Below are 26,305 nucleotides of genomic sequence, written 5' to 3'. Positions count from 1 at the left end.
ACTGGGTGTGGATACCCTTGAGGCTTGTGGAAGGTATACAGTCTTATCATCGCTCTTTGCTTTATGGTCTTCTATATTTCATATCTTTGAATATGACACTGACCTAAGGTTAAGTCCTTAACGGAGTTGTCTTGATGGTGTTTGTAAAACTATAACCGTGCGTGTGGACTTATCTATATTACAACTCAAACACAATGTAATTCAATTGTGACATCTTTCAATGCTTGTCAATGCAGTTTAATTGGTAGCTGTAGTTAAATAACACGACATATAGTATTACTACTTTATATAGTAGTTTATGGAGCTAGCAACTCCTAAAATACAAGCATCGTATGTACAGCAGAGTTTGTACAGAAGCACACTATTGCACAGATTTTTTTGTGGAAGAACACTCCCATGGTCTGACATTCATGGCAGATTGCTTTTATACTCCATATTAAAGGGATACTTTGGTACATTTTTTCCCCATAGATATTAATGGGTGACAACTTTATACAACTTGGAAGTTGTACAGAGCTGTAATATTATTTTTTGTATGAGCCCTCGATCAGTTTATCAGACATCTCCATTTTGTCAGGGTGTAGTTGTGCCTTAAAGGGATTCTACCATTAAACTACCTTTTTTTTCTAATGAACACGTCGGAATAGCCTTAAAAAAGGCTATTCATCTCCTACCTTTAGACGTGGTCTCCGTCGTGCCGTTCCGTAGAAATACCGGTTTTAACCGATATGCAAATGAGCTCTCTGCAATGAGGGCGGGCCCCAGCGCTGAAAGGCCGATGAGCGCATCCCCATTGCTGCCCGAGAGCTCTTTCCTGCACCGCATCCTTCTTCTGCAGCAACTCCGCCTCTTCTGGCTTCTCTTGCTCTTGTAGTTCTATAGAGGAGCATAGAGAGGCCACCCCAAAATGGCCGCTGGCCAGCTCCTGTATTGAACTGCAAGAGCGGCTACCCAAAAATGGCCACCGGCGGCCATTTTTGGGTAGCCGCTCTTGCAGTTCAATACAGGAGCCAGCCGGTGGCCATTTTGGGGTGGCCTCTCTATGCTCCTGTATAGAACTACAAGAGCAAGAGAAGCCAGAAGAGGTGGAGTTGCTGCAGAAGAAGGAGGCGGCGCAGGAAAGAGCTCTCGGGCAGCAATGGGGATGCGTTCATCGGCCTTTCAGCGCTGGGGCCCGCCCTCATTGCTGCGGAGAGCTCAATTGCATACCGGTTAAAACCGGTATTTCTACGGAACGGCGCGGAGGAGACCACGTTTAAAGGTAGGAGACGAATAGCCTTTCTTAAGGCTATAACCGACATGGTAATTAGAAAAAAAAGTAGTTTAATGGTAGAACCCCTTTAAGTATCTTGGGTTTAACGTATCGCTAGAACTATCACTGGAGTAAGAAGCTCTGTTTGACATTATTATTATTTTCGAGGGCCACTAGTTTACTAGTACTTGTACATTTTCTTGCACCAAATTTGTAATATGTGATATACAGTAGGGTGAGCCATTTGATATCTGTAATACCTGCTAGATTTTTGTTTGTATGTGCATTTTTTGTGATATTCCTTTGCATGTGTGTTGTATATTCATACAAGTAGTCATCTGTGTCAATGTTTTCTATTTTACTATCTTGAGTAGGGCGTGTGGGCATTTTTTGTGGTTTATACATGTTGCTATGGTTGATCTATCAAACATGGATTATTTTACTGTTCAGAAATAGAGTCCATTGGTGTTACTATATGCATTAATGTAGGTTCTTAACTTGATGTGCACAGAACCTTACTCTGTTCCTTCATATGGTGCTCTGTACATTGTAGGTCCATAAAATATTTTTTTTCTGTATTAAAAACACTTTTTATATACCTTATGCAGTTTATGATCATTGTATCTCTGCATACACAGTGCATGCACACTGAATTCTGGAGCACTTGTGTCATCCTGCATTGCACAGAGAGCCTGTTGACCTAGACGGGTGCTATGTAGGGTTGAGCCGATTTTGAGATTTCAGGATCGTTTTTAAAATCCGATTTTCAATAATTTTCCAGCCGATCCCGTTCGTGAAATTTGCTCGATTGCTGATTGGGGATCTGATCTTTCCTGATCGCTCAACCCTAGTGCTATGTAACGTATAATCTCCCCAGTGTTGTGCCACAGAGATAGACCACTGCTGAACATTGGAGGCCTCCCATAATGGCTCCATTTACGATGCCTTCTTTTATTGCATTATGTATAAAGTACAAGCAAAGGCAAGGCAGGTCTGTTAAATGAGATAAAGCTTCAACCAACAGCTACAAAACAGGAAGTGATATCAGAAAAGTGGCGCCATTTTGGCAACTTCCTCTGTACAGCCCAGTAACTTGTATGAATTTATCTCTTGTAGTATAAGGGACCCATAATGTACAGAGCAGAGTTTGAGATCCCAGAGTGAAGATTTGTCCCTAATATTCATCACAATACCAAGTATGAAAATGTTCCACTTTAAATACGCACTATGTATCTATATACATAGGTCTGAAACCCAACACTGTAATGCTGATGATCTCCTGCCTGCACGATTTACCCTTAATGTGCTGATGTTGTTAGAATTAATCTAATTTTTAGACTTGATCTGACCCCTACTCCATGATTGTTTCCTGTGTGTTTTTTAACTCTATAGTTGACTCATAAAATTACCTTGCAGCTTGAAGTATTTTTCCTGACTCACTATAGGGAAGAGTAAACCGAGACACATCTGCTTTTAATAGGCATTAATGAAGGCATGTCAGCGTACAATAGTCAATTACAAAATAGAGAAAGCCGATACTTCTACTTTAAGAAACACCTCAATATAAAGATTTCACAAGTTGATTTTGAAAATATCAAAGTAAAACAATTTCCATCTAAAAAGTGAAATAAATAAATAAATTATACACAATTAAAGTAGTTCTTACTAATCTTTATTCTCTGTTGATATATATTACCCCGTTTTTCACTTGACCGAGTTTCGCCAGTGTCTCCCAGTGACATACTGTCCCATACTATAATCAATACAGGCCAGTATGGAGCTGGTAGGCAGGGACTCCTAGCATCATAGGCATTTTAAAGGAGTGAAATTCAGTCATTTGAATGCAGGGTTAACTTAACAGTGTGTCTTTGGAGTGAAGGAGGAAATCAGAATACCTGAAGGGAAACTCATACATCCCTGTGCTATGTTCCTCTGTGGATTTTCTGCCTCAATTATATCTATAGGGAGGTAGAAGGGCCAGCTCTGTCCTGGACCCAGTACAAGGGCCAGCCCCCTAGACCCAGTACAGGTGGTGGGTGACAGAAGGATACTGTCCGTAGTGAGCTCCATGCTGGAGAACAACTCCCACCCCATGTATGAGACCATGATAGCACTGGGCAGTATTGTCAGTGACTGACTGCTGCTCCCCAAGTGTGAGAAGGAGCGCTATCGAAGATCCTTCAACCCAACCACGGTATAATCAACATCAGGATAAGCGAAGATCACTCCGCACAGAGAACTAAATGATGCTGGAGTCCTCTTTCCTTTTTAGTTGCTATGACTGAGTATTTTTTCTATCTGCTATGAGCTTGCATGTGTTCTTTCTTGTAATATATTACTGTATTATCCATGCTGCTGTAACACACTGAATTTCCCCATGGTGGGACTATTAAAGTATTATCTTATTTCCGCTACGTGCATTTTGCTGCAATGTGTGGATGGGATTGCTAGAATCCAATCCACTTTGCCGCAAAAGTAAACAATATGTTTATACCAAGTGGGGCCCTGGCCTAAAAGTGTTCTTCATTGTCTTTACTCTGAGATCCATTCCAATCCCTCATAATGTTAATGTTATTTTAACTCATAAATAGCTCACCAGAAGTAGGATCTATACATGTGGATAAGCTTTACCCATGGACATGCTTTACAATGCACTTAAAGTCTTAAGGTGGACTTCTTTATTTTGTTCTGTACTTCCTGTTTGGAGATACTGGCCACAATAGATCGATATTGTAAGTACTAACTGATGACACATATAAGCCGACAATGGACATGCACTAGTCAAAATTGTCAAGGTAACAGATAAACTGAGAGGAGATAAGAAGCTTGTGCCAAAGATCAGTGCTCGGAATAGGATGAACAGAGCACTAGAGATCAGTGCATTAAATAAAATTATTGCACCACTTGTATAATACAGAAGATACACTTTGTACAGCCATTATATAACAGAATTTTAACATTTTTAAAAGAAACATTGTAGTAATATTTGGTGTGACCATCATGTGGAGGAGGAGTCCTGGAAGTGATGATATGGCTTCCACAGAGTCCTGATTTTAACATCATTGAGTCTGTCTGGGATTACATGAATAGACAGAAGGATTTGAGCAAGCCTACATCCTCCGAAGATCTGTGCTTAGTTCTCCAAGATGTTAGGAACAACTTTCCTGTCGAACTCCATCAAAAACTGTCTGCAAGTGTACCTAGAAGAATTGATGCTGTTTTTAATATAAAGGTTGGTCACACCAAATATTGATGTGAATTAGTTTTTTCTTTTGTTCATTCACTTACTTTTGTTAATTGACAAAAATAAACTATTAACATTTCTATTTTTGAAAGCATTCGTACTTTGCAGCATTTTTGCAAAAACTTTTGCACATTACTGTATATATGCACACAAAGGCGGGCCATCTCAATTTAGTTCAGGGTTGCTGGTTAAATTTACATTCTCAGTCCTTACTATCTGCAGACTACAGACTGATTTAGGAACTGTGCCCTTATTACAGATTACAGACTGTAATAAACAGAGTCTGCTGATGGGGATCATTGTAAAGACGAATTTCTTCTTATATCCCTGCAGTATATGCCAAATGGTACATTTCCATATCTAATATTTATTATAAAATTCCTATGTAAGCAACTGCCTAATATATTATACAAACAGCTTCAGAGTTTGCGAAATGCAGCTAAAAATGTGTTTGTCTCCGTGTTTTTTCCTCCCTCCTCCCTATAGCAAAAATGTTTGCAATTTCACAGCTATACTTAACATGCTGTGTTTTTATAAAAATGCATGCGTTTTTTAAACAGGATTTTTTCTGCTGCTGTGTTTTTTTCCTACAGATGATTATGGCTAAGGCCCCACGGGATGTAATAAAGCGCTGCAGGAAAAACCGTGACGAGAATGCATTGTGGTTCTTCCTGCAACGCTTTAAACAGAAAGTTTGCTGAGTTTTCCTCCGCAAATTTTGTTTCAATCATACCTATGGGGAAACCACCCGCGATATAATTGACATGCTGCGATTTCCAAAACCGCAACGATTTTGGAAAGCGCGGTGGTTTTACTGCAAAGTGGGCATGGGATTCGCTAGAATCCCATCCACTTTGCCTTTGCTGTAAAACGCCGCAATTTTTCCTGTGGCGTTTCTGTCCCGTGAGGCCCCAGCCTATAAGATTAATAAAAATCTCTTTCACTTTACTGGTACCATAAAAAACAGAGTTTTTTTTTTCCCATTTGCTTCTGCAGCAGCCTAAACAAAAACCAGTCCATTTTGGGTTTCAGAAAACATTCTGCTGACCTCAGTATTATCAACTATGTCCATATTTACAGTAGTTATTTTTCTACTTTTAGATATTATTATAGATTTTTACTGTTTTTGTATGAAAAAAGTCACAACAATAAGCCACGTAAGGCCGGTAAGCCGCCTATTAACACTTAGCATAGCTATTGCTAGGATGGAAACCGATTTGAATCAACAATGCAAATGTTCTCTGAGACTGGGTTTATACTGTGTTTTTTTTTTTTTTTTTATCGAAGAACTGTGTGCAGTTTTTCATTGCAGTAATGCTTAGCACATGTTACTTTATATTAGAAACCTTTGATTTACTGGTCTACATGGGCTACTCATTACTGTCATTATAAACTGCATGTCAGTAAAATGTGTAGTGTACCCCCAGCCTCAGAATGTGTTCACATGTTGCACTGTGTCACTTGTATTGCACTTGCAGTAAAGTTCACATTTATTGTCAGTTATGACAACTGCAAAGTGTGATTACACCCCTAAGTCTTGGAACGTATACCCCATTGACAATATAGTCAACACATACCAGGCTGTCTGCCACTGAATACAAACAAGCAATCCAAAATGAATAATATCAGTTCCAGGTTTATTGCAAAGAATACTATTTGCATTACTATTATAATATAGTAAAATGACCTGTGAAAGCTAAAAAATGCAATTACCTGAGATGATAATATAAAAAAAAAGCAAAAGTGATTTAGGAAAAATTGTCCCTCCCATGGTAGATACAAATGAAATACTGTACACATGACAAATTTTAATCTAAATAACTATTTTAATGTTATTTTAGAGACAACCAAAAGTATAATCTTGCTCACATGACCTTGTCGCAGCCAGTGTTTACAATACCAGAATGTTTAATAAAATGAATATTGTCTATATCTTCACACATACATATACACTCAAATATTCATAAATTACACACACAAACTCACTTTTATGGACAATATATTTAAATTAATAAAATATTTTAAAACACAGGGATTTAGAGCAGAATGACAAAGTCCTTTTTGTTGGTTTAATTTACATGGTTTAAAAATAAATGCCCGTTTAGAACGTATCCAAGCAGTCCGTGATAACTATACAATGTAGCTGGTAAGATCCAGCAAATATGATGTCACATCAATGATCTGGTCTAGAATACCTGCCCTGGCCACTCTCCGAATGTTTCTATCCACTTGCTCACACTGTGGGCCCAGGTAACCTTTTTTACATAAACACTTGTTCGGCCTCACGCAGACGCCTCCATGTCGACACGCCGGCTCACATTTTGCTGTAAAGAACATAAAAAATGCAATATGACTTACAATTGTCTAAAAATCATCAATTATCTAAAAAGCACATGTTGCATTATGCTACTTTTTAATAGCAGCATCAGATTAGAGCATTGACTACTATAATACATAGTACACTATATGTACGTCATGTATACTACAGTGGAAAACGGCTGTCACATGACACTTTTCAGAACAATGAAAGTCTATGGGAGAATTCACAAATCTGTTTTTCAATGGACTAAGAATAATGTTTGTTAAAAAAAACACAGTACAGGTTTTAACAGCCAGCCAGACCCAATATAAGTCAATGAATCTGTCTAAATGAATTTTTACCCGAGAAATGGCATTAAAAACAGATTGGTGGTTTCGGTAAAAAAAAAAGACCAATGACATTCAACGGTTTTTTAGCAGACAGTTAGAAGAGGATGACAAACAGATGACATGCGGATGACAGTCAGGAAATGCATGAAACACATGATACTGGGAAGATAAAGAGCTGTTAAAAATGGACCATTTCATCTATTTTTAAGGCTTGCAGAAACATAGCTTTTTTTGTTGAAGATTTTGATGTGGTTTTTTTTAGCTAAAGTCAGGAGTGGATTGAGAAAAAGGTAGAAGTATAAGAACTTCATATACATTTCCTATTCCTTTTGTAGCCATCTTTGGCTTTGACTTTAAAAAAGTGCAACCAAATCTGCAATGTGGGGCCTCACCCTAAAGGCCATTTCCAACAATGTTGGTGTGCATGTAGCAATAGTCACAGAAGAATCTGGAGTTTAAAGGAATTAACTGACAAGACTTACAGTGTTTGCCAAAAGTATTGGCACCCCTGCAATTCTGTCAGATAATACTCTTGTTCTTCCAGAAAATGATTGCAAGCACAAACTCTTTGGTATTAATATCTTCATTTATTTTGCTTGCAATGAAAAAAAACACAAAAGAGAATGAAAATAAAGTCAAATCATTGATCATTTTACACAAAACTCCAAAAATGGGCCGGACAAAAGTATTGGCACCCTCAGCCTAATACTTGGTAGCACAACCTTTAGACAAAATAACTGTGAACAACCGCTTCCGGTAACCATCAATGAGTTTCTTACAATGCTCTGCTGGAATTTTAGACCATTCTTCTTTGGCAAACTGCTCCAGGTTCCTGAGATTTGAAGGGGGCCTTCTCCAAACAGCCATTTTGAGATCTCTCCACAGGTGTTCTATGGGATTCAGGTCTGGACTCATTGCTGGCCACTTTAGAAGTCTCCAGTGCTTTCTCTCAAACAATTTTCTAGTGCTTTTTAAAGTGTGTTTTGGGTCATTGTCCTGCTGGAAGACCCATGACCTCTGAGGGAGACCCAGCTTTCTCACACTGGGCCCTACATTGTGCTGCAAAATTTGTTGGTAGAACACTATGCTAAAAAAGCGCACTGCCACAGAAAATGTTTAGCAAAAAATATATAAAGCTTTATTTAAATACGTTTTAAAACATATATAGGACAGAAATAATGAATGGGGTGATACAACCAAACAGAACAATGAAGGCCCAAGATGGAATACTAATGGTTAATGATGAATAAATGACACTTACATTACATATATATATAAGGATATGTAAAACATCCATAGTTTCTAAAGTGCATATATAACATACATAGTTTTTTAAAGTGCAAATATTTTGTGAAATAACATGATGCCAAGTAATGAATTACCTATGGGTGGACCTTCATGTAGTGAACGCGCCCCGACGCGCGTTTCGCCACTACCGTGGCTTCGTCAGGGGGAAAAAAGATGACGAAGTCACGGTAGTGGCGAAACGCGCGTCGGGGCGCGTTCACTACATGAAGGTCCACCCATAGGTAATTCATTACTTGGCATCATGTTATTTCACAGAACATTTGCACTTTAAAAAACTATGTATGTTATACACTCACCGGCCACTTTATTAGGTACACCTGTCCAACTGCTCGTTAACACTTAATTTCTAATCAGCCAATCACATGGCGGCAACTCAGTGCATTTAGGCATGCAGACATGGTCAAGACAATCTCCTGCAGTTCAAACCGAGCATCAGTATGGGGAAGAAAGGTGATTTGAGTGCCTTTGAACGTGGCATGGTTGTTGGTGCCAGAAGGGCTGGTCTGAGTATTTCAGAAACTGCTGATCTACTGGGATTTTCATGCACAACCATCTCTAGGGTTTACAGAGAATGGTCCGAAAAAGAAAAAACATCCAGTGAGCGGCAGTTCTGTGGGCGGAAATGCGTTGTTGATGCCAGAGGTCAGAGGAGAATGGCCAGACTGGTTCGAGCTGATAGAAAGGCAACAGTGACTCAAATAGCCACCCGTTACAACCAAGGTAGCCAGAAGAGCATCTCTGAACGCACAGTACGTCGAACTTTGAGGCAGATGGGCTTCAGCAGCAGAAGACCACACCGGGTGCCACTCCTTTCAGCTAAGAACAGGAAACTGAGGCTACAATTTGCACAAGCTCATCGAAATTGGACAATTGAAGATTGGAAAAACGTTGCCTGGTCTGATGAGTCTCGATTTCTGCTGCGACATTCGGATGGTAGGGTCAGAATTTGGCGTCAACAACATGAAAGCATGGATCCATCCTGCCTTGTATCAATGGTTCAGGCTGGTGGTGGTGGTGTCATGGTGTGGGGAATATTTTCTTGGCACTCTTTGGGCCCCTTGGTACCAATTGAGCATCGTTGCAATGCCAAAGCCTACCTGAGTATTGTTGCTGACCATGTCCATCCCTTTATGACCACAATGTACCCAACATCTGATGGCTACTTTCAGCAGGATAATGCGCCATGTCATAAAGCTGGAATCATCTCAGACTGGTTTCTTGAACATGACAATGAGTTCACTGTACTCCAATGGCCTCCACAGTCACCAGATCTCAATCCAATAGAGCATCTTTGGGATGTGGTGGAACGGGAGATTCGCATCATGGATGTGCAGCCGACAAATCTGCGGCAACTGTGTGATGCCATCATGTCAATATGGACCAAAATCTCTGAGGAATGCTTCCAGCACCTTGTTGAATCTATGCCACGAAGAATTGAGGCAGTTCTGAAGGCAAAAGGGGGTCCAACCCGTTACTAGCATGGTGTACCTAATAAAGTGGCCGGTGAGTGTATATGCACTTTAGAAACTATGGATGTTTTACATATCCTTATATATATGTAATGTAAGTGTCATTTATTCATCATTAACCATTAGTATTCCATCTTGGGCCTTCATTGTTCTGTTTGGTTGTATCACCCCATTCATTATTTCTGTCCTATATATGTTTTAAAATGTATTTAAATAAAGCTTTATATATTTTTTGCTAAACATTTTCTGTGGCAGTGCGCTTTTTTAGCATAGTGTTCTATTTACATAGCTTTGCCAATCTTTGCCCTATATTTAGTCGTGTATACTTAAAATTTGTTGGTAGTCTTCAGACTTCATAATGCCATGCACACGGTCAAGCAGTCCAGTGCCAGAGGCAGCAAAGCAACCCCAAAACATCAGGGAACCTCCGCCATGTTTCACTGCAGGGGCTGTGTTTTTTTCTTTGAAGGCCTCTTTTTTTTCCTGTAAACTCTATGTTGATGCCTTTTCCCAAAAAGCTCTACTTTTGTCTCATCTGACCAGAGAACATTCTTCCAAAACGTTTTTGGCTTTCTCAGGTAACTTTTGGCAAACTCCAGCCTGGCTTTTTTATGTCTCTGATTAAGAAGTGGGGTCTTACTGGGTATCCTACCATACAGTCCCTTTTCATTCAGACGCCGATGGATAGTACAGGTTGACACTGTTGTACCCTCGGACTGCAGGGCAGCTTGAACTTGTTTGGATGTTAGTCGAGGTTCTTTATCCACCATCCGCACAATTTTGCGTTGAAATCTCTCGGCAATTTTTCTTTTCCGTCCACATCTAGGGAGGTTAGCCACAGTGCCATGGGCTTTAAACTTCTTGATGACACTTCGCACGGTAGACACAGGAACATTCAGGTCTTTGCAGATGGACTTGTAGCCTTGAGATTGCTCATGATTCCTCACAATTTTGCATCTCAAGTCCTCAGACAGTTCTTTGGTCTTCTTTCTTTTCTCCATGCTCAATGTGGTACACACAAGGACACAGGGCAGAGGTTGAGTCACCTTTAATCCATTTCAACTGGCTGCAAGTGTGATTTAGTTATTGCCACCACCTGTTAGGTGCCTCAGGTAAGTAACAGGTGCTGTTAATTACACAAATTAGAGAAGCATCATATGATTTTTCAAACAGTGCCAATACTTTTGTCCACCTTTTTATGTTTGCTGTGGAATTATTTCCAATTTGGCTTTTTGACAATTATTTTTGTGGTTTTCCATTGAAGACAAATTAAATGAAGATAATAATACCAAAGAATTTGTGATTGCAATCATTTTCTGGAAGAAAATGAGTATTATCTGACAGAATTGCAGGGGTGCTAATACTTTTGGCTAACACTGTATAGGGAACCTGTCACCATGTAAAAGCAGTACCATATGCAGGCAGCATGTTGTAGAGCAGGGGGAGCTATACAGACTGATGTAAAGTTTTTTTGTGATAATATTCAGTATAACTTGTCATTTATCCATTTTCTATGCTTAAAAACAGTAACTGAGTCAGAGGGGCGGTCCTGTCTTTGATCAGCAGTTATCTCTGGTTTTATCATTGATGGACAGTTATCTCTGGTTTTATCATTGATGGACAGTTATCTCTGTATGCATAATCTTACATGGAGGGCTGCCAGCCTAATGGGATTTGCCCACATTACTAGTTCTAAGCATAGAAAAAGTAAAGATATAAATGGTTAACTGATAAGTGATACTGAATCTTTTCACACAAAGTTATTCATCAATGCCATACCATGCTGTCTTGTGATTATTCAGCATTTTCATGGCAACGGGTACCAAGATCAAAGCACAAGGCAAATTATCATCACAGCTCCTTAACATAGCACTTTACTTACAAGCAGTAGGTGGATATGATAGATATTATGTTCAGTAAATGACAATACCATTTAGCCTTGAGACACACACAATGAACACGCTGCTGAGTTTCTGTTAGGGCAATTCTCAGCATTGAGATGTACTTTGTGGCGTATGGGGTCCCCTGGAAGCTGCAAAGGAAGTGGAGGAGGGTGGGCAGGACAAAGAACACTGAATAGTGGCCTTTAATCCAGATAGTAACGGATTACTGATAAAACAGGAGGGCATATTGTTTTAGGGACCTTTCCCCTATGCTGTAAATATATGCTCTGGTGCGAGAATGAGTTACAAGAATTTTCCAAGAGTAGAACAAGATGTTATACCTTTGTACACAAATGGGAGCCCACATTTGGAGTAACATGGCCCCTTCATAATGCTGATCAGTGGGGAATGTTAGAGTCTGACTACGTTGATTAAAAATTGGTGGCCTATCGTAAGCACAGCAAATGAACATGTCCCCTGGCATGAGTACAAAATAAGACTAGTAAATCTTAAAAAACAATATTATGTAAAGTATGTTGAAAATGAAAGAATATAACAGTCAATTGATCTACTCTTTATTACTAAAAAGTTCTTCAATGTTTTCAATCTGCAACAGTGTGACATATACAACAAGCAATGTAAAGAAATTGAAACTTCTAAGCTGTTTGGAAGGGGCTGTTACTCCTTGTGGACATCCATCTTGGGTAGAGAGTGTTATAGGCTATGCTCTCTGTGAAAATCAGGCAAAACACCTCTGCATAGGAAAGACACTGGAGCAGATTTATTGTGCCTTTTACACCAGTTTTCTGCCATTTTTGACAATATGTGTTTTTTGAAAAAAGTGTGATTTTTTTTTTAAAATATTCTGCACCACCTTGTGCATCTCATGAAAATAGGGCATGGTAAGACCATGCAGATTTATTATCAATTATACCAGAAATCGGGCTGAAATTATGTAGCAAATTTATGTCACAATTCCACCCAGGTGCACAGGGCGGTGGAGGGTGTGCCTGGTCATGTATGAAGCGCACCCGCCACCAGCTCTGGGGCTATGATGACTGGCATTAGTAACACTGACTTTTTAGTGCCACCTATATGTAGTTATCCTGTAAGCCTATTCTGACCCATTATATAGCCTTAGTACATGACTTTGTCCATTAGCCAAATCACATACCCTCACCTGTAGATAGCACTATTTTTGATCTTTAACCCCTCATCAATACAGAGTAACATTCTGGTTGGTTGGGTTATGTCCATTCGAAAGAGGTCGTATAAGGTACTGTTTAACCTTGTGGTAATCCAGCTGGAGTAGAGTCTTACAGCTCTCTTGAAAAAACAGGCAAATTAGCTTTCCTCTAAAACAAAATGTCTGTTTGTTGCCATCTATTGGCAGCTACTGTACAACCTATATAGAGCCTATAATTTGACTATTGTCATCAACCAACCAGATACACCCATTATCATTGTTATCATAGAGTAGGGCTCTGCTTGGCTAGGTAGGTATTGTTTCTCCATACTGTTATGGAGCTGCTAACATGCATTTGATACTAAATGTTTGTGGTGCCCTAGAGATCTGTCAGATTCAAAGTCTTTCAGAAATTGTGGTCTGGAACGACTTCTTACAGACAACCAACAGTATTTACCTCGGCAAGCAATGGAGATAGATATGTATGTTAGATACCTTCTCATTCTAGAACACTTGCCATTACAGAGGGTGTCGAGTAGATGCTCCCACTAACAACTGGACTGAGTAGTACTGCTTCCACTTCAGCCAGATAAAGAAAACTATTTTAATATGTGTAGCAGTATGAAGATGGGAATGAAAATTTACTGTCAATTGTCAACTCTGATGGCAGATCTAGACAAAAACTCATATTAAGTCAGATACTTGCTCTATCAAGCTTCTTCTGCTTCAATCTGGTCTCAGGTGAGATAAATAATTGATGAAACAGAGAATTTCTAGTGATTGATTTGTCCATTGACTATAAATTGGTCTATTGATTTATAATCCATTCATAGAGTGGACAAACACCAGAATCTGAAGGTCCACAACATACACAAAAGCATCTCCCAGTACTATCAAAATCAATGGGTTCATCTGACTTTCCTCTTACATGGCAGATTTTTATCCGAGTTCAATGTCTTACTTATAAAAGGGACATCATGCATTCTATAATGGTCCCATTGCTTTGTATTTTTATACATTTAGGGGCTTTCAATAGAATATAAAATGTGATGTGAAATACAACTCTAATTCTGAAGAGGACATAATCATGGAAAATCAAGTGAGGCATCCACTGGATCACCACAAGAGTACTCACATTATGGTACAGACATGGTAATATGGCTTACATGTCATTTAAGGCTGAGGCTGTCATTATATGGAGACACTGCGCCTTTCAGCATAGATCCACCACAATAAAATTAGAAGTCTCTAAAGACTATGTTCTGAGGCACCCGGAGAACGTATAGAAGATTTACGCCGGATTACTCGGTTATGTTACTAAATCCCACTAATCCTTCACTCTCCAGTTACTTCAGTTTGGTATGCTTATTGTTTTGTGGTAATGATGACAAATTAATGGAAAGCACAAGAAATCATGGCATATGTAATAAAAAGATTACTCACCAATTCGACAGAATTCTCCTTCCCATCCTTGATTACAACAGCATTTTCCTGTGGGTGTGCAGTGGCCATTTTTACAATGTCGGGAACACTCAGATGACAGAGGCTGTGGTGGTATCACTGTTCGCTTACATTCTTCAGGCATTGTTGGTCTGCACCAAATAACAAAAAAATGAAAGAATATTAAAAACATAATCTGCCATTATTTAATCAGTTTTTACTGCAAGAAGCTACATTAGCACCTAGGAAAATGACAAACATTTGCAATGCTTTTCTCACACAAACAAGGACTCAAAGTGTTGTGGAGTGGAGGAGTAAGGGGGCGTTCACACACCGGCAAACCGCCGGTGTCCGTAAGCGGCCTTTCCACAGGGAAACGTTTTGTTTTTTTTGCACAGAAACAAAGTCGGATATGCAGTACGTAGTGCCGACGGGTGGACATGGGCGCAAGTGTGAACGACCCTTAGAGGATGCAGTACAGGCATCCCCAACACCTACAAGAGTCAGTTATTTTATGGGAAGCCAATTTGCCTTTCAGTATATTTTTGGCAAATGGGAGGAATCTGATGTACCTGGAGAAAACCCACTGAAATGCAGGGAGACCATACAAACTTCATGCAGATGTTGCCCTCAGTTGTTTTCTGATCGAAGACCCTAGTGCTGCAAGGAACCAGCGCTAACCTGAAATTTCCCCAATGTGGGACTATTAAAGGATTATCTTATCTTAACCACTGAGCCACCGATCCTGCTCTTTCTTTGCAACACTTGTCATTTTGTATCTTTATTTTTAGGCAGTGGTATCTGTATGTCACCACCTAAAGTACATGAAGCTATGTCTAATAATGTGTATTTTCATTTATTTGTTTCCAGTTACAAAACTGAGCTCTATATCTTCTCTATGGGAGACAACGTTCATTATAGTTTTTTCACAAAAGTCTTTAGAACTACCATTTTAGGTAAAATGTGGCTGCTCTCACACGCTTCTTCATCATCATTATCACTAAATACATGTTTATGACATGTATAATACAAAAAGATATGCCTCTAATGTCACTATTAAGGTCTACATTCACTAAAGGTGATCAGTAACATTTCACTAGATGTTGCGTCTGTTAGCATATGTCTGTATGGTGTATAAGGTCAGTACATAATGGCAGTGCATTTTTCCACCCAGAATTATAGCGCACGTCTTCAGCTCACAGTCATAACCATTTGCTCGTTACTACTTGCTAACTAGTTGAAAAAAATCTATTTGGCCCCAGGTGCAAGCAGTTAAAACGCATAATAAATCCAGTGACAGCAATGTACTGAAAAGAGCCAATAAATGGGCACTGTAAATGCCAGTACACAGTTGTATGCTATATTCTAGTGCCACGGAGAAAAGTATAGCATACACAGGTGTAAATCAACTTAAGCTACTTCTATTATTAAAAATAACTGTGTGCTATTTAAAAAAAACATAATAATATATACTAATATACATCTATATATCTGTACCGATATTCTTAATTTCCAACTATAATACTTGCATGCGTATTGTGCAATATATGAAAGTCTATGAACACATTTTTACAGTTTACATACAGAACTAGAATGTATAGTAATTTTACAAATACACTTATAGTGCAGAATTACAGTCTGTATTACAAGCCAGAGTCGCATTTAAAATTCCACAGACTTTAGAGCTGAAATTTCTCAGAATTCTGTGCTAGCTAAAAGGAAACAAAAAGCTAATATAGAACTGATAATATCACTTTATATATTGCATTGAAAAGTCCTATTTTTTCAGAAGAAAGGATGCTAAATTAAAAATCTTTACCCATGAAATATCCTATAATGTCTGCAAAGAGCTTGCATCCTTGGAAATACCGCCTTCATACCAGCTATACAGTAGGTGCTCTGCAATAATCTGATGTAGCAAAACTGCATTGAGAATCTGAGGGTAGGTTCACATGGGGTTTTTTGGACCAGATTTTGACGCGGAATCTGCCTCAGAATCCGGCTCCAAAAACGCCTCCCATTAACTTCAATGGGAGCCATTCACTTCTTTTTTTTGTTAGCGTTTTTTTGCAGCTGCAGCGTCCGCAGTGCGACACTCCCACCCAACTAGGCCCATTCATTTGGGCCTAATTCGGAGCGGAATGCCACGACTGGTTGCTGGTGCACTGCACTGGCATCCAGTCACGACTAGCCGTTTTTTGAAACAAAAAAAAGCAAAAAAAAAGGACAGTATAAAACAAGACACTAATGGACACTGACACTAAATAATGCTAATTTATTTTTTTTTAACTGATCCTTTAAATGGATCAGTTAACTAAACATACAAATTAACATCAGTTAGTATTTGTTAGCATCTGTTATGATAGGTGTCCATTTTTTTATTTTAATGGACACTATGAGAACGGACAATGGTAGTGTGAACCCACCCTAAGCCCTCCACATGTCCGCTTTAATAAATTCTTGAACTACTCTGTAAAATAGCAATACTGGGGCTTTATATGTGACATAAGACTTATATGATTCCTTTTACTGGTCCATCAATCTAGATGTCTCATCCCTTTGCTTTAGAGGTTGTACTGAACTGGTAACCATCCTTCACTTAGTAGATATGCCAAAAGGTTGCGCACATTTGGAAAGTGGCAGCTGACCATGCTTTCAACTTTTGAAGTGCAACTAGTACATGATGCCGGTTCAAAACTTAGTGTGCCAATTTGCTCTATCCTATTAACATACAGGGGTGCAATTGGGGATGCAAACCTGTGTACCTACCTAAAGATCAGTCCCATGATTCTCATTGGACTCATCTTTGGTGCTCCAGTGTCCGCACGGCTCTTCACTGAAGATACACCTCGGCTTCAAGGTGCTTCAAGCTTTAGGCAGCTTAAGTGCCTAAAATGTGTTCAGTTAAAGGGGTTGCCTCACAAAGTAAATTCCTTACACCTTTGTGCCGATCCACATTGAACCTGAGTACAGCCAGGTTGACTGGTGGTGGTTAGCACTCTCAATCACTTCAATGGGAGTGCCTGAGATAGCCAAGTGACAGCACTCAGCTATTTCCAAAGCTCCCACTGAAGTGAATTGGAGCACCAACCCTCACCATTGCCTCCCACATTCAGCCTGGCTTTGTTCATGTTGAATGTGGGAATATGACAATGGAGATGACTTCATGAGACAACTGCTTTAAAAACAGAAGTGTCGTCTTTTCTCTTTCTGTGGTTCTATTTGCCTGATCTGATTCAGTTTAAGCTTACCTGTTTTGTATATGATTGCAACTTGGCTCTGCTGCTTCAGAATATTTTGTTACCCCCACTTTTTCCCACTCTCCCCCGATCCCCCCCTCATTCCTGACATCCTTATGCCGATGCTCCTCCCGTATCCCGTTTTCTTATTCAAGGTTCCCCATCCCTGACCCTCTCCTCCCCTTCCCCTCCCTCCCGCCTCCCCCTTTCCCTTATTGGTACTTCCCCATATATGTGTTAATGAAAAAACTTCAATAAAAACTTTAATGATGAAAAACAGAAGTGTCTAGGTAGATATAGACTTTTTGTTTTTTAAATTGCAGCCACAAAACACCTTAGGATAGGCTTATTTGGGAATCTAAGCGACCAGTCCATAAGGGCTGGTGGGTGGTTTAATGTCCCAAAAGTCAGTGACAGGTTCCATTTATAGTAGGCTAAAAGTTATGCTATCAATAAATAAGCAATTGTCTCATATGTTACTAAAGCTTTAGCACAGGTAATGTGCAGGCAATGTAATAGTATAAATACTGGTTTACCATTCTTTTCATATGAAAAGTTAGTGAAAAAGCAAATTAACTTTCCAAAGTTATTGGTCCACATTCACAAATCATGTGAATATCTAATATAAGTCCTTCATACATCCAGTCAGTGAAATATGTTTAGTGTTGGGCAGCATTACACTCAGGTTCCCACAAATACATTACAATTCGACACATTTGTAAAGGGTATTAGCTTGTTTAATTACCAATCACACATCTCTATTCAATGTATAAAGCTGCACATATATTTTATTTTTAACCAAATGTCTTCTAGAGGGAGCAAAGCAGCCTAAAGAAAACATTTCTAGAACCTGAAACTAATTCAGCCAAAATAAACACGCTGTTATAGAAGGGGCATATTGAAGCTGAAGCTTACTTTATAAGCGTGCATGTTTTATAGCTATTTCAATATATATGTTGCCTTGCATGTATTCACATATTTTAATAGGGCCTATAAATAATTGCACCTGTGATCCAGATCAGTTAGAAATTAAATATATAGCTATAGCTTTTCCATAAACATGACTCCCCTAATGCCTTTACAATTACCAGATTTTGTATATGTTGAGAAATTTGTATCACATCATAAAACTGCAAAAATAACCACCAATAGTCCATCTACTAAAATGTTTCTATATCTCAAAGCAACTACATCTTACTAGTATACTGGTATGGGCTTTCCTATCAAAGGCTTATGTGTTCCATCATAACACACTGCTAGAATAAAATGCAGAAACTTTCAGAGATTCACATACATCTTGTACCAGTCCAGGAGGCCATATTTCGAGCCCAGTAAACAGAATGCATGTTGACATAGATATTAGTATCAGATTGTACATTTTATATTCTGTATTTCAAAAGTTGTCTGGACCTTGTCCTAGTAGCAAAAATAAAACTGACCCCTATAAATGCCCAAACACTTTCAATAGATGCTGGCTGAAAGAGCATTACCTCACAACCTCCACATGCGCATTTTGGCTGACCATATAGTACATATTTTCTCAACTGGCAGTGGGGACTGCGGCCAAATAGTTTGAGCACTGTGGTGTAACTAGGAATGGCGGGGACCCGTCGTGAACTTTTGATATGGCCCCCCCCAACCACCCCCCAAAAACCCCAACCGAACTTCCCCCCACATTCCTGCATGCACTATTATACCCTATAGTAGCCCCTGCAAACACTATTATACCTCATAGTGGCCCCTGCACACAGTATTATGCCTCATTGTGGACCACCCATGAACAATTATTATACAATTATACAATTATTATACTCTGGGGTCTTTTCAGACCCCAGAGTATAATAATCAGAGACCCAGGGGAGGATACAAACATAAAAAACAATGTTATTTACCTCTCCCTGGCTCCCGCGCACTCTCCGCAGATGTCAGCCATCTTCAATGATGGACCAGACGTCACTTGAGCTGGGGCTTGCATCGTGACACATAAGGACACAAGCCTGGCCCATATGACGTCTGGGAGGTCACCCAAGTAGGCCTGAATCCTGCCGGAGCCAAGGAGAGGTAAATGACAGTGATTTTTATATTCCCTCACCGCTCCTGGACTTCCGATCATTATATTTGGGGGTCTGAAAAGAGCCCCTGAGTATAATGATAGTGTTTGTGGGGACCGCGGGCCTACAGTCTTACTTAACAATTCCGGCTCCTGCTCACAGTGGCCTTCACAGAAGGGGAAGTGGCGGCAACCGTGAGCATGAGCCAAGATCGGTAACTAAATAGGGCCCGTTGCCTGCTGGAGTTACTCCATAGGTAACAGCCTATTAAAAACACACACAAAAAAAACCTGCAGCAGTAGTGGCAGCCACTAGGCGCCCTAATGTCCTAGGCCCTGTGGCAGCTGTTACCACTGCTACCCCAGTAGTTACACCCCTGCATCAGCAACATATTATCTTTCCTGAGAACAAAAGGATCAGGGGTTGAAATTTAAGATGCCCACAATTTCTTTTCCCCTGGGAAAGGGTCAGGATGTCCCCATACTCAAAAGACGGTTGAGCATTTCTTATGGTTTTCTCTTATTTACTCCATTTGTTTTGTCTATGAATATTGCAGCATCTGTGCAGAATACAGGTTAATACCACAAAAGGGGAAGAGAACTCTATAGTAGTTACAGAGGCTCATTTACTGAAAATATGGGATAACAATAAAATCACATATGCACCCATTCACATGGTTGGACCGTGCAGGTTGTTGTCATGTATAGCAATGCCATCATTTACACTGCCAAACCTCCGACTGGCATCTACTATAAACCTAATATGGGTTTCCATTGATGGGATGCATATCTATCACTCAGCATAAATGCTTTTCAATTATAGTCCTCTAAAAATTAACTGTGGAAGTCAACTTTTTGAGAAATATCTACCTTTGGATGCCACCTGCCTCAACATTCAATATCTCTAGTATTGGGCCAGCTTATGGTAGAACTGCAATGAAATTCTCAAGCTATTCAGCGTCTATTGTTAGCATATACTGTATATAGCAACAAACATGAAAGAATTACTTATTAGAAGATTAAAAGTATTTCTCCTCCCATTTTGTAACATTGCACAAAAGGATTTGATTTATATGGAGTTTGCCATTTTATATTTATTACAAGGATTTTAGATTACAAAAATACATTCAGCTGGCACTTTGGTAGACATGTTTCCTCATCAAGGGTAAATTCATACAGGAGTTTTTGGACCGGATTTTGACAGTCCAAAAAACGGCTAGCTGCGACTGGATGCCGGTGCAGTGCATACAGTGCACCAGCATCCAGTCGTGGCATTCTGCTCCAGATTAGGCCCAAATTAATGGGCCTAATGGGGAGAGAGTGTCGCGAGGCAGACGTCGGCTGCTGAATTAGCCGCAGAACCTGCCTGAAGAAAGTGAATGTCGCTGCTTTTTGCCACGAGTGAGAACAAACTGCTAGTGGAAAAAGGAAATGACCGGCTCCAATTGATTTCAATGGGAGGTGATTTTTTGAGCCGGATTTTTACTAAATCCTAACCAAAAAAATCCCGTGTGAACTTACCCCAACACAGTCTTTTTCCATAGGCCCCATTAGGGCAGAGAGGGGTGGGCCTAGCTATGTATTACATTGATGGTTTATAACTTGAATGGATAGCCTGTAATACTCGATCTCTCCTGTATGTCTGGTTATTTGAGTTGTAGGCTCTCCCTGTCCATGCACTGCTCTTTGGCAGCTTTCTCTCTATGCGCAGCAGTAGTGACAAAGCTGTCAATCAGCAGTGAGAGGGCAGGGAAGTCTGCAGCTCAGGAATTCACTAGGTTCTTACTTCAAAGCTCTGGAAGTGGCTCACAAAATAACACTATATTATTATTAATTATTATTATTATTATTATTATTATTATTATTATGTCATCATCTTCCGCAGCACTTTACAGACTATATTCAATATCAATACAGTACTTCATACTCAGGGGCAGCATAAGTGTAAATTATAAGGCAAGGTCACTTATTAATTATTTTGAGTCATTTTGCTCCTATACTTTCAATCTTTATTTTCATCTTGAGGTTGCTTTGTGTTTTTAGCTGTAGTTTATTGTGTACTTAGGATGGCTGACAAGACTTATTCTACGTACGATTTCTACTATTATTTCACTTGAACTTGTTGCTTTTGTCAAATATCCATACTGATTTCCAGTTCTTGATACATGTTCCTACAATGTTATATGTGGTTTGAAAGCCTTTGTATAACTACAATGAACATTAACTTGTACACTGCCACCTTGCCCAGAAAAGGGATTAAAAGCTCAGGAGTTTAGTGCAACTGCTAAACAGTTTGCACTACTATCAGGGTGGTCGCAAAAACAACACCTGCTGCCTAAGCACTTAGCAGCTGGGTCAACAGGCCCGCTATGAGTTTATCAACTAAAGGGGCCACTTGTATTAAACTTTTCCTGTAGAACTTTGGAGAGCAAATAAAAAAGACGGAAAACGAGATTGATAATATTTCAAATAATAAAGATAGCATTAATAAAGAAGCTGAAGTTGTAAAAAAAATAATATAAGGAAACATCTAGATGTAGTCTGGAAGCTCTCAAAAATAGGCGCTTATGGAAAAGAAGGTGCAATTCTGAGATATGTTTTCGCCACCTGTTATAAAGTGCCCGCATTCTTGTATATCAAGGAATAAATAGCAATACTGTCTTTTATGTATCGTGAGCGGGGAGTTGTTGAGCTGTACATAAAATATTTCCAAACAACTTGCTTGTTAGTCCAATCTCCATACACTTCTGGAACATATACATAACCACTTAATAAAACCTATGTGAATGGCTGAAATGTGTTTTCCAGTCAGTACGGGTGTTCTCAGGACTACACATCCCTCACTGACTATTTAGAAGACATTATGCTGAAAAAAAATTCTATGCACAACAGACCCATTACACCTTTTAATGGCACTTTCCAACCTCCTAGGCATCCACACAGTAGGCAGGTGTTCTCCTGAAAGCTATATAATCTTGTAAACATGATGGAGCATTTCAGAGATGGTCGCCAAAACCAAACGTCACTGGTGGCTACTTAATAAATCAGCTAGACTGATAGAGAATTATGAGGCGATAATCCTCCTGTATATATGAGGTTCACTGACATGTTGTTATTGTCTATGTATTTTATACATATTCATAATTGTAGCTCTGTACATCAAAGCCTCCTTCACCTTATCATATATTGTAGTAAGTGGATTACCAAAATAAGTGGATTCTGCCTGTTGCTTTTACTATCTGGGGACAGTATAAAGTAATGGTCTTCATTCCAATGGTGTACCACTTACTTGGCAATATGCAATAGTGTTCATAGAGTTACAGTTTATTAGGTACAGTGTCGGGAGTCCTAGTATTCATAAGCAACAGACTTCCCCTGACCACATTCTGCTGATTGACAACTTTCTCCCTATTATTGCAATTGTAAGAAACTTGCTTATATATTAGATGCAACCATTAGAAATGAAATGTTTTTTTTTTTTATATAAAAAACATAAAATGTAAATAAGAAGGTATTCTATTGGTTTGAGTATGCAATGTCATGGTATAGAGTTATTTTCAAATCTATGTCACCTACACCTCCTAGACTTTGTTAGCAACAGTTTTTGTCAAAATGTCTTTAGGCCAGGGCCCCGCGTAGCGTAAATGCCACAGTTTGACCGCGGCAGAATGGCTTTGTAGTGTTTCACGAGTCTGCTCCCAGAGCCTTCGATCCCCGGAAAAATGGCCGTACCCACGCTCCGCCAGTAAAATGGCATCTCGATTAGCTTTGAACGAGGGACTCGAGGGATTCATGCCGCAATCGGTGCAGGCACTGATCGCAGACATTAGTGCTGGATGTCTGCTGTATAAAACAGCAGACACCAGGCGGCTATGACGGCAGCCCTGCTCCTAAGCAGCCACCATAGCTAAACACCCGACATCTTCTGTACTAGTACGGCGGATGTCGCGAAGAGGTTAAAGGGGTTGTCCAGGATAAAATAAAAATTAAACCCTAAACTAAACTCCATCCCCTGCCTAACTTCTAGATCCTGCCTACCACTCATGCATAAGAAGTCCACAGAAGAAGAAGCCGGTGGGACAGAAGAAATTGATCTCCAGGACACAGAAGACAGGTAAGCATGATGGGGTGGAGCTGAGTTAGTTAGTTAGGCAGGCATGTAGAGCTAGTAGTTCACAGACTAGCTAGAGGAACAGGGAGGGGGTGTGAGAAAAGGAGTTGAAAGTACATTGTAACAATCTCTGTAAACAAGTGCAGACAGAGCCATTTGTCTTACAGCTACACACAAGGTAGGGGACCAGGCTAATTTTCTTAAATACACATAGAAAATTTCTTTATATATTTCTTGGTTTTACTTTTAATATGAGCCTGAAAAGGAAATTAGATTATGTTAGAAATTGCTGGGATATTTATTTATTTGTAGATTGTGAGCCCCACATAGGGCTCACAATGTACATTTTTCCCTATCAATATGTCTTTGGAATATGGGATGGAAATCCATGTAAACATGGGGAGAACATACATACTCCTTGCAGATGTTTTTTTGCCCTTGGCGGGATTTGAACCCAGGACTCCAGCGCTACAAGGCTGCAGTGCTAACCACTGAGCCACCATGTGGCCCCTGCCAGGATATTTATTATACTTGTTATGCTTTTTCTATGTTCACTGTTCCTCATTGCTTGTTTAAGGGGTTGTGCCATTACACACACATCTCACCTACCCACAAGAGCAGATTTCTGGGAGAACAGGGAACAGAAAATTCCCCTGAATCCTCCCTGTAAATGAAGTTCCAGTTTGCTTGCATGACCAGCACTCCATTGACTTTTCCCCCAGTGATCTGAGCAGGGGAAAATAATATGTATTGGCACAACTTCTTTAACTACCTTATCCTGAGCATTTCTTATCTAATATCTTGATAAAGAGAGATTTTAATAAAAAAGAGTAACTAGTTGGTTGGAAACATAAGGGGGAATTCATCAATGCAGCCTCTTGATAAATCTCTTGTTCCCTGTGCCAACTGTGGTCTTTATTAACATTAGCGTACGATAAGCCATTCTTAATAAATCTCCTGCAATATGCTTGAATGTTAAGAGCATTTAGTGTCTACAATTTTTTTTTATACTATGAAAGTATCCATATTAAGTACCGTATATACCATTGGCACCCAGAAGTGATCACTTTATTTTAGACAAAATCCTCCTGTCGTTAACATTATTTTAGACATCTCAGTTTTTACTATTCGACTTCAGTCCTTAAACGTTATTACAATAATAAAAATTCAAGTCATAAAACATTGAGAATAATAAGATGTTCGGTTTTCTTCTACCTGGCACAATCCTTATGTAAAACACGCTTTACATGACAAGTGAAACAACATTCAGTATTTATTTCCCAAGTCGTGTATGAAAATCACATTACTGTGACAGATTGTGTATCACTTCCAATGTCTCCATCAACTCTATGGGGTCAATGGGTTTAACATACTTGTAGTCTGCCTCCTCCATATCCTCTGTGATACTCAATACAAAGCATCCGTTCCACCCACACACAGCCCTGCACTGTGAGGTCTGGCTTTCAGGTATGACACTCCGGACCACCCTACAAGTCCAGTCAAGGTCAATTAAAATGTTTTTTCTAATCAGATCAAAACAGTTGACGGAATTTGCTTAAAGCGACAGTAACTTTTTGTGCAGCATATTAGCAGTTACATGCAAGCGACAGCTTGACTAGGCTCGACATTTACATTATTTTTGAGTAAAAGGTCATGTCCATGTCATGGTGGCTTAGTCAGTATCCACTGTGTGGGGTAAATGTCATTTCTTTTCAATCATTTCACAGGTTAACAAAACTGTGTGCGTCTGGCCCTGCTTTCTAAATGAATTTGAAGCCGTTTCTTTCTGTTTACGTTCTTTTCTAGAAGAATGCTGCGCTGTCCATCTATTTCTAAACGTTTACTCTGTCTGTAAACACAGCCATTTTGGGATCTGCTTGTCTCTTGGCCATTACAATCAGAGCTCGGCTACATTTATATACACACAAGGTGTTTAACTGTTCTATAGCAATGTAACATTCCTAGAATTAAAATATGGAGTAAATATCTATCTATTCTGACATACTGTGAAACCTCTCTAAAACACGTCCGTGAGAAGACCTCCCCTTTATCCAGATCAGATATCAGTTCCACCACATATTACGCATACTGGCAATCTTACTTGAAGAGACCACCCCGCAGAATACCATCTTCAGTGCAATTTTGGGTGGTCGCCTCTAATTTTCACTGTATATGTCATTTTATATACGTTTACTTTTCTAGCAAAATAACAACCTATATTTACACTTATTTTTATTGAAGCTAGTCACATGTTCAGTGTTGACCAGATTTCTAGCAATGAAGCCTTTAACCAATATTTTTGTATATTTTGCTCTTGCACCATCCATATGCCTCTAGATACTATCAAGATGCTTATTGCTGAAAAGTTACAGAAGTTACACAGAAGCTGGGTGTTATTAGATAAAGGTGTGTGTTTGCATTTTCAGAAATGGCATTATCACTGATAATTGAGGAATAAAAATGATATTGACTTG

At 39.4% G+C, this 26,305-nt stretch overlaps 1 protein-coding gene across 2 annotated transcripts in view; it reads right to left on the bottom strand.

The window, feature by feature from the left end:
- HHIP (hedgehog interacting protein) overlaps window positions 1-26,305 on the bottom strand; it is a 102,184-nt gene that overhangs the window by 13,834 nt on the left and 62,045 nt on the right. Inside the window, exons 12-13 of one of the 2 annotated variants that reach the window (XM_075265565.1) lie at window positions 14,435-14,583; window positions 6,692-6,820 (exon numbers count right to left, since the gene is read on the bottom strand). In XM_075265565.1, the coding sequence (XP_075121666.1) occupies window positions 6,692-6,820; window positions 14,435-14,583 (278 nt within the window). Of the gene's footprint in view, window positions 1-6,273; window positions 6,821-14,434; window positions 14,584-26,305 lie in introns of those variants that run through there. The other variant, XM_075265557.1, reaches the window with a different exon arrangement.

The sequence above is a fragment of the Leptodactylus fuscus genome, chromosome 1 (assembly GCF_031893055.1).
Source record: "Leptodactylus fuscus isolate aLepFus1 chromosome 1, aLepFus1.hap2, whole genome shotgun sequence".
NCBI classification, from domain to species: Eukaryota; Metazoa; Chordata; class Amphibia; order Anura; family Leptodactylidae; genus Leptodactylus; species Leptodactylus fuscus.
Note: the sequence above shows the minus strand (reverse complement) of the source record. Positions and strands in the feature narration are given on the sequence as shown.